Source organism: Physella acuta, unplaced genomic scaffold (genome assembly GCF_028476545.2).
Source record: "Physella acuta isolate Inbredline_101_S28 unplaced genomic scaffold, ASM2847654v3 ptg000405l, whole genome shotgun sequence".
In the NCBI taxonomy this organism is placed as follows: Eukaryota; Metazoa; Mollusca; class Gastropoda; family Physidae; genus Physella; species Physella acuta.
In genome coordinates, this window is record NW_026731924.1 from 868519 (window position 1) to 877500 (window position 8982).

General features: G+C 43.8%; 1 protein-coding gene across 1 annotated transcript in view; it reads left to right on the forward strand.

Moving 5' to 3' along the window:
- Positions 1-1225: 1225 nt before the first annotated feature.
- LOC131942379 (carbohydrate sulfotransferase 12) overlaps positions 1226-8982 on the forward strand; it is a 10676-nt gene continuing 2919 nt past the window's right edge. Inside the window, exons 1-3 of the mRNA XM_059302213.1 lie at positions 1226-1272; positions 2799-2943; positions 3897-4180. Coding sequence (XP_059158196.1) covers positions 2817-2943; positions 3897-4180 — 411 coding nt within the window. The 5' untranslated portion in view covers positions 1226-1272; positions 2799-2816. The remainder of the gene's footprint in view (positions 1273-2798; positions 2944-3896; positions 4181-8982) is intronic.

Consider the following 8982-nt stretch of genomic DNA (forward strand, 5'->3'; position numbering starts at 1 on the left):
CTGGTTCACCCAGATAAAGCCTACAAAAAAATATTTAATGACAAAATATTATTGGGTAAATATAAATTTGTTGGCAGGGGCAAACTGGCTGGCCAATGTCCAAATCAAGGAAATGTTCGCTGGTTAATATGAGGGATAAAAGTTTCCTTCGGTGCAAGATATTTATAAATTTGTAGTAATGGGAGACAACTAAGCTAAGTTGGATTTTGCGGAAATATTAACTGGGTGGATTCCCTTTGTACGACAATTTTAATTTAATACTAACAATTCTGAATATTTTAGCAAATCTGCTCAGTTTGATGTTCATTTTCAAATCAATTAATTTTTTAAGTTAAAAAACTAAATCCTGCCAATTTTTGCTCATACAATTTTCCTCCAGCCCAATAGTCAGATGGAACCAACTCTTGACCGCCATTTTTGTTGTCTAAGGGCAAATAACTCCCGTCGTCTGCAGCAGGAGGGAGGGAAAATGTCGACCTTACAAACAACAGTGCGTGATTTTACGCAGAAACTAGACCCAGCCATTGGACGTGATCACGTGATCTACTGTGGGTGAGGCCAGCCAGGGGTCGGGGGCGTCTCATAACTCTATCGGGAGCAGCGTTAAAATACCCTAGGGGCGCCTAGTACCGCCCCATTCAAATTAGTTATCTATTATAGTCCCGCACTCTATCCCTGGTGTAGGGCGCTCCGGGTCACACGATCACTACGCACCACCCCCGGGGCGCCCCCCCCCCTCATCCGATGTTAATATTTTGATGTCAACTTATTTTATTCTACTTAGCAAACTCCTGAAGTTTTATGGTGATCAAACGAATGGTGTAGAAATGGTAGCTACGTTTGTTGCCTATGTGCTCATTTTCCGAGAATCACATGGATCGCAGATGGGAAAATTTCTTAGAATAAATTGCTTTATGAGAATACTCTACAGAAGTATCAAAGTTTTTTGGAGAAACTGGAAATTAAAAAAAACATTTCTGGTTACCGGAATACGCTGAAAAGTTGGAATAAAGCTAAGTGTAGGAGTTAATACTGATATATCAAATTTCGACCTCACAAAATTTATCGTGTTCACACACGGACATGCAGATTTTATTATGATGTGAGGGATGTTGTGTATACATTCAGTTGGTTGACGTCGGACACACCCCCCACTCCTCCTTCCACAACTCCTCCCTCTTCCCCCCCCCCCCCCCCCCCGCTTTACTGCTCCACACCAGACCACATCTTGATGAGATCCACTGAGAGACTTGGTACACAGAAGCCTGGCAGGTAATTCGTTTTTCTTTTAGCACATTTTTAACCACTAAGCCACATGTACGGGCCACTTCTAACCACTGGCCACATGTACGGGCCACTTTTAACCACTGGCCACTTTTAACCACTGGCCACATGTACGGGCCACTTTTAACCACTGGCCACATGTACGGGCCACTTTTAACCACTGGCCACTTTTAACCACTTGCCACATGTACGGGCCACTTTTAACCACTGGCCACTTTTAACCACTGGCCACATGTACGGGCCACTTTTAACCACTGGCCACATGTACGGGCCACTTTTAACCACTGGCCACTTTTAACCACTGGCCACATGTACGGGCCACTTTTAACCACTGGCCACATGTACGGGCCACTTTTAACCACTGGCCACATGTACGGGCCACTTTTAACCACTGGCCACTTTTAACCACTGGCCACATGTACGGGCCACTTTTAACCACTGGCCACTTTTAACCACTGGCCACATGTACGGGCCACTTTTAACCACTGGCCACTTTTAACCACTGGCCACATGTACGGGCCACTTTTAACCACTGGCCACATGTACGGGCCACTTTTAACCACTGGCCACTTTTAACCACTGGCCACATGTACGGGCCACTTTTAACCACTGGCCACATGTGCGGGCCACTTTTAACCACTGGCCACATGTACGGGCCACTTTTAACCACTGGCCACATGTACGGGCCACTTTTAACCACTGGCCACATGTACGGGCCACTTTTAACCACTGGCCACATGTACGGGCCACTTTTAACCACTGGCCACATGTACGGGCCACTTTTAACCACTGGCCACATGTACTGGCCACTTTTAACCACTGGCCACATGTACGGGCCACTTTTAACCACTGGCCACATGTACGGGCCACTTTTAACCACTGGCCACATGTACGGGCCACTTTTAACCATTGGCTACATGTACGGGCTACTTTTAACCATTGGCTACATGTACGGGCTACTTTTAACCACTGACACATGTACGGGCCACTTTTAACCACTGGCCACATGTGCGGGCCACTTTTAACCACTGGCCACATGTACGGGCCACTTTTAACCACTGGCCACATGTACGGGCCACTTTTAACCACTGGCCACTTTTAACCACTGGCCACATGTACGGGCCACTTTTAACCACTGGCCACATGTACGGGCCACTTTTAACCACTGGCCACATGTACGGGCCACTTTTAACCACTGGCCACTTTTAACCACTGGCCACATGTACGGGCCACTTTTAACCACTGGCCACTTTTAACCACTGGCCACATGTACGGGCCACTTTTAACCACTGGCCACTTTTAACCACTGGCCACATGTGCGGGCCACTTTTAACCACTGGCCACATGTACGGGCCACTTTTAACCACTGGCCACATGTGCGGGCCACTTTTAACCACTGGCCACATGTGCGGGCCACTTTTAACCACGGGCCACTTTTAACCACTGGCCACATGTAATTTTCTCTGACCTTGACCTTTGAGGAGGTATACACTTTCTATTTTTGTCTTGATTAGATTATCAGCCGAAACAAGATGGCGCCAATCAGGTACAGATTTTACAAGCAGTTTTTCTTACTGACTTCTGTCCTGCTCATCTCCATGGCAACTGTCTACAAAACTGGGCCGGCAGCTATATATAGAAGCACGCATCACTACCTGGGTAATACATTGTTTGTCACGTGACAGTGTCATCTGTCAGTGTGAGATGTGACATGGATGGCCAACATCAAACATGTCATTTCGTTGTTTACCCTTCATAACCATTAGCTGACTGGCCCAGCACTGACCTTACATTGACCTTACATTGACCTACGACTGACCTAACATTGACCCACGACTGACCTAACACTGACCTAACATTGACCTACGACTGACCTAACATTGACCCACGACTGACCTAACATTGACCTACGACTGACCTAACATTGACCTACGACTGACCTAACATTGACCTACGACTGACCTAACATTGACCTACGACTGACCTAACATTGACCTACGACTGACCTAACATTGACCTACGACTGACCTAACATTGAGCTAACATTGACCTACGACTGACCTAACATTGAGCTAACATTGACCTACGACTGACCTAACATTGACCTAACATTGACCTACGACTGACCTAACATTGAGCTAACATTGACCTAACATTGACCTAACATTGACCTAACATTGACCTACGACTGACCTAGCATTGACCTACGACTGACCTAGCATTGACCTACGACTGACCTAGCATTGACCTACGACTGACCTAACATTGAGCTAACATTGACCTACGACTGACCTAACATTGAGCTAACATTGACCTAACATTGACCTAACATTGACCTACGACTGACCTATCATTGACCTACGACTGACCTAGCATTGACCTACGACTGACCTAGCATTGACCTACGACTGACCTAGCATTGACCTACGACTGACCTAACATTGACCTACGACTGACCTAACATTGACCTACGACTGACCTAACATTGACCTACGACTGACCTAACATTGACCTACGACTGACCTAGCATTGACCTACGACTGACCTAGCATTGACCTACGACTGACCTAACATTGACCTAACATTGACCTAATCCCATTGCTTTCCCGTAGAGCACCTACTCGGGCAAGATGGCGTCTCAGGGGAGAGAAGAACTGCCTGGACCAGAGCAGGGTCGGCCACATCCGGCCCAGAGTTAGGGTCGGCCACATCCGGCCCAGAGTTTCTGCAGCGCAGACGGTCGGTACGGGACGCCTGCGCGAGGAGAAACAACTGGGAGGGGCTGGGGCGGGTGGGGAGTGTGTTGACAGACGACAGGTCCGGGCTCGTCTACTGTCTGGTGCCCAAGGCGGGCTGCACGTACTGGAAGCGGCTGTTTGAGTCTTTACACAGGCAGGTCAGTTGTTGACAGGCAGGTCAGTTGTTGACAGGTAGGTCAGATGTTGACAGGCAGGTCAGATGTTGACAGGCAGGTCAGTTGTTGACAGGCAGGTCAGTTGTTGACAGGCAGGTCAGTTGTTGACAGGCAGGTCAGATGTTGACAGGCAGGTCAGATGTTGACAGGCAGGTCAGATGTTGACAGGCAGGTCAGTTGTTGACAGGCAGGTCAGTAGTTGACAGGCAGGTCAGATGTTGACAGGCAGGTCAGTTCTTGACAGGCAGGTCAGTAGTTGACAGGCAGGTCAGATGTTGACAGGCAGGTCAGATGTTGACAGGCAGGTCAGATGTTGACAGGCAGGTCAGATGTTGACAGGCAGGTCAGCTGTTGACAGGCAGGTCAGATGTTGACAGGCAGGTCAGTTGTTGACAGGCAGGTCAGCTGTTGACAGGCAGGTCAGATGTTGACAGGCAGGTCAGTTGTTGACCGGCAGGTCAGTTGTTGACAGGCAGGTCAGTTGTTGACAGGCAGGTCAGTTGTTGACAGACAGGTCATTTGTTGACAGGCAGGTCAGTTGTTGACAGGCAGGTCAGTTGTGACAGGCAGGTCAGTTGTTGACATGCAGGTCAGTTGTTGACAGGCAGGTCAGATGTTGACAGGCAGGTCAATAGTAATATATCGAGATGTAATAAGATGTAAAGAGATATAATAAGATGTAATAAGATGTAATGAAATGTAATGAGATGTAATGATATGTAATTATATGTAATAAGATGTAATGAGATGTAATAAGATGTAATAGCATGTAATGAGATGTAATAGCCTGTAATGAGATGTAATAAGATGTAATGAAATGTAATGATATGTAATAACATGTTGTGAGGGTGGGGGTTTTAAGAAGGCGGTAACGAATGAATCCAACAACACGCAGTTCAAGTTCAACTATAATTGTTCTTTATTAAAATGATATATATGTTCAAGTTTCTACCTAACTGATCTACACTGTACTATTTACTTCTACTACTGACTGTTCACTATACTACTAACTCCCACGACCAATCCTAACACTAACTGTTCTCTACATTCTACAATCTAACACCTTCTACCTCGCTAGCTAATCATGATCTACCTAACTGTCTACATTCCTCGGCCGTCTCCGACCGCTACCTAACAACTCCTGGCCCATCGCTCTACTACTGACCCACGCCTCAGTGGTCAGCTGACCGTCCCACGTGACCGGTCAGTCCTGTGCGCCCATTGGCCTCTATCTGACCAACCAACTAGGCCTATAGATAGTCTGTTTCTGCTAACCTATATCTGCTAAACATGTCTGACGTAATCTTGCGTCATCACATATCTCCCTCCCTTTCTGTAGCTGACAAATTATATTTTTCAGCGTCTGCTACTAATCTAATACATCAACAACTATCTATCTTACTACTCTATTCTATCCCTAACATCAATCATATAAATCAAATACAAAATGGGACAGCACAGTTTACAAAAACATAAAATCTTGTGTCTGTGTTCCTGAAAAAAAAAATGTCATTGTTCTAGTTTTTGTGTAAGTATCCTGACGTCTGTGGTGTCTCTGCTTGATAATGTATGTCTATGTTATGGTTTGATTGAATCTAATCATGTGTAACTCAGTTCTGGCTAGGTTGTCGTGTACTGGCCTTGAGCTAATCTTAGTAGAATGTGTAACTGGTTGAACGGGCTCTGCGAGCAGTGTAAGTGTATGTGTAAGTGTTATGTAATTGCTGGCGTTCCTCTGTGGTGGGTGGTTTGTGGCGAGTTTTGATGTAAATTCCCGTGAGGCGGGTGTAGACGTAACTTCGTGTATGCGTAACTTCGTTGGTCAATGTGATGACGCAACAATCTCATCTCAACGCTGGTTGAGACGTCCACGCAGAGTGGTTATACGATGAACTGGAGCTGTCTGATGCGGTGGCGAACAATGACGTAACATTCCGACGCTGGGATCTTGGACGATGGGATTTCTACCCTTTGTATCTGCCGACGTAGGTGTACGTAGCTGGCGGTCTGTTATTCAACCCCAGTGCGGGGGCGAAGCGGTGGCGATGCGTCCGCTGTCTTGACCAGGGCAATTCTCTGTTAAGCAGGGCTGTTCGCTGTCCAGGTAACTCAACGTAATCAGGGCTTCAGGTGGCGGCATTCTTTGAAGTGTCTGCTTCATCTCGTCTCATTCTGAATAAGCGTAGTGGGTCTGAAATTGTATTACGAGACCATGAGCAATGGTTTTACGTGGACTTTTTATTGCCCGCGCAGACAAGTATTCAGACAGAGGTACCTTCCATTAAATAAAAACCTCAATCCCAAATTTAAACGTGCTGAACATTTGTCTGGCGGCATAACAACATTAAGAAAATAACATTACAAATATAACATTACAAAACATGACCAAATACAAAAAAATCAGTACACTCTAATCTAACAGCAATCTGTAAAGCCTAATAAACTCAATAGACGTAAACACTACAAGAGCTTAGAAATAGCTTCACAAAAAGAATAGAAATGTGAGTGTATATAAATAATCGTGCCGTTTCAAATAACATTTGAACACGTAATCATATAGTGGAGCAGCTCTCACTATCTGACTTCTGACAAAAACTGGCTGGCTTGACTTAATGACTGACTTCACTTTTGACTTCAGTAACTTGACTTATTTCACTTTAACTGACTTCGGTAACTTCACTGACTTCAATTTACGACTTATTTCCCATTCACGATTAACTTTACTTCGACGATTTCAACTACTTCCATTTGCCGACTAACTTGACCTAGACGACAGATTTCACTGACTGACTTCAATTCAACTTAAAAGACTTCACTGACTGACTTAAACTTCGACGACTTAAACGTCTTCACTTTGACTTCAATGACTTTTCCTTGACTTCAACGACTTCAATATGACTTCAAATACTTCACTTTGACTTCAACAACTTCAATGTGACTTCAAAGACTTCACTTTGACATCAACAACTTCAATATGACTTCAAAGACTTTTCTTTGACTGCAACATGACTTCAACAACGTCACTATGACCTCAAATACGACTTTAACAACATTGACTGACTTGACTGACTTCAAATAACTTCTTTGACTTCAGTTCTGACTTATACTTCACTGACTTCAATAATACTATTGACTTCAGATTTGACTACACTGACTTCGACTTCAACTAGATCTATATCGACTTCACGCCGATTTTCTCGACTACTTAGATCAACACAAAAACTCGACTTGACTTCACTATTATGTCCGTTGTTCAAAATCATTTATGGAGACGGTCCGGGTCAAATTCTATCCAGGCATTAATATACCACACTAGGACCGATAGGGCGGGGCTCGGTGTGGACAAAGGTGTTGTGAGCTTTCATATGGTCTATGATTACCATACTTGTGTTTGTGTAGGTGTGTTGATGGGGTCATCTGGTTTAAGGCTGACCAGGAGTAACAGTACTGTTTGTCTGCTATCAAATTCCTTGTTACATATTCCTCTGATTCATTGTTTACTGATTTCTCTAATCTCAGCAATCTATTACTGACTGTTTCGTTCTGCATCCCTAAGTTAAGAACATCTGCACCAATCTCGGTAGTCTTTATAGAATGATCCCCAATAATCTCGTTAACTTTTTCTATCAACTTGTCCGTTTTGAATTGCAATTCTTCTACTTTTTCTTTGTCTCGAATGCTGGGCAGCTTGTTTATTTGTTGCTTGTAGCTCATACATTCTACATTAAACTGCTTCACTACTGTAATGTTGCCTAATATCATATCGTATGGCCCGTTTTTGAAAACAGCTGCTTCAACTGTTTTACACGCTGAGGGTGTGGCTATGGTGACTATAGCTGTTGGCCAAACATATGTGCTGCCTCTTGAACTGTGAACACGTTGTGTTCTGCCTGTGTATTGGTGGTGTTGTACGAATGTGTTACGTACTGCCACTGTTGAGCAGTGTGTGTCCCTAATTGCTGTGGCGTATCTGTTATTAATTTTTGACGTAAATGTGTCTGTTCTTTTACTGGCTTCTGTAAACGATGACATAAATGCTATTCTATTAATCTGTCTATATTTTGGTCTGTTGCGTTGTGCATCTTGTTGGCGTCTATCATAATATCGTATTCTGCAATTTATTTGTTTGTGGCCTGTTCTATTACAATAGTAGCATCTGACACTGTAATTGTGTTTTTGTTGACTGTAGTTAATCTGAATGTTGTGATTTGCGCTATTATGTTTTTGGAGTGTATGTAGTGTTTCACTTTTTGTAGTAGGTATTTCGCTTGCTTCACTGAACGTGTCATCTGAATCTGAATCGTAGGAATAGTAAAATGTTGTTTCAGCTGTCTGGTTGTTATTATTAGTATCTAAACTTTGCACCGTTTCTTGTTTGGCTTGGCAAAGTTCTCTCAATTTTTCTCTTTCTTTACGAATTCTTTCTGTTTCTTCTTTAAGTCCGGCAATATATGTTTCTGCTTCTCTTTGTTTCTCTGCTAACTCGGCATCTATCTTTGCATCATATTCTTCTTCAGTCAACAAGGAATCTGGATCTCCGAATACCTTGTAATCTACAATTCTATTGATCAAATCTTCCATAGCATCTGGATCATCTAGAGTTTTTACGTCAAATTCTTTAACAGTTAATAACCAGTCTCGATTTTCTGTTGTCGTGTATTGTCCAAGCCTAATAATCAATTCATCCAGAATATCTGGATCCTCAATAGTTCTTGAATTGCTTTTCACTTTGACTGTATTCTGAACATTTATATCTAGTAACGAGTTATCAATTCTACCTGACT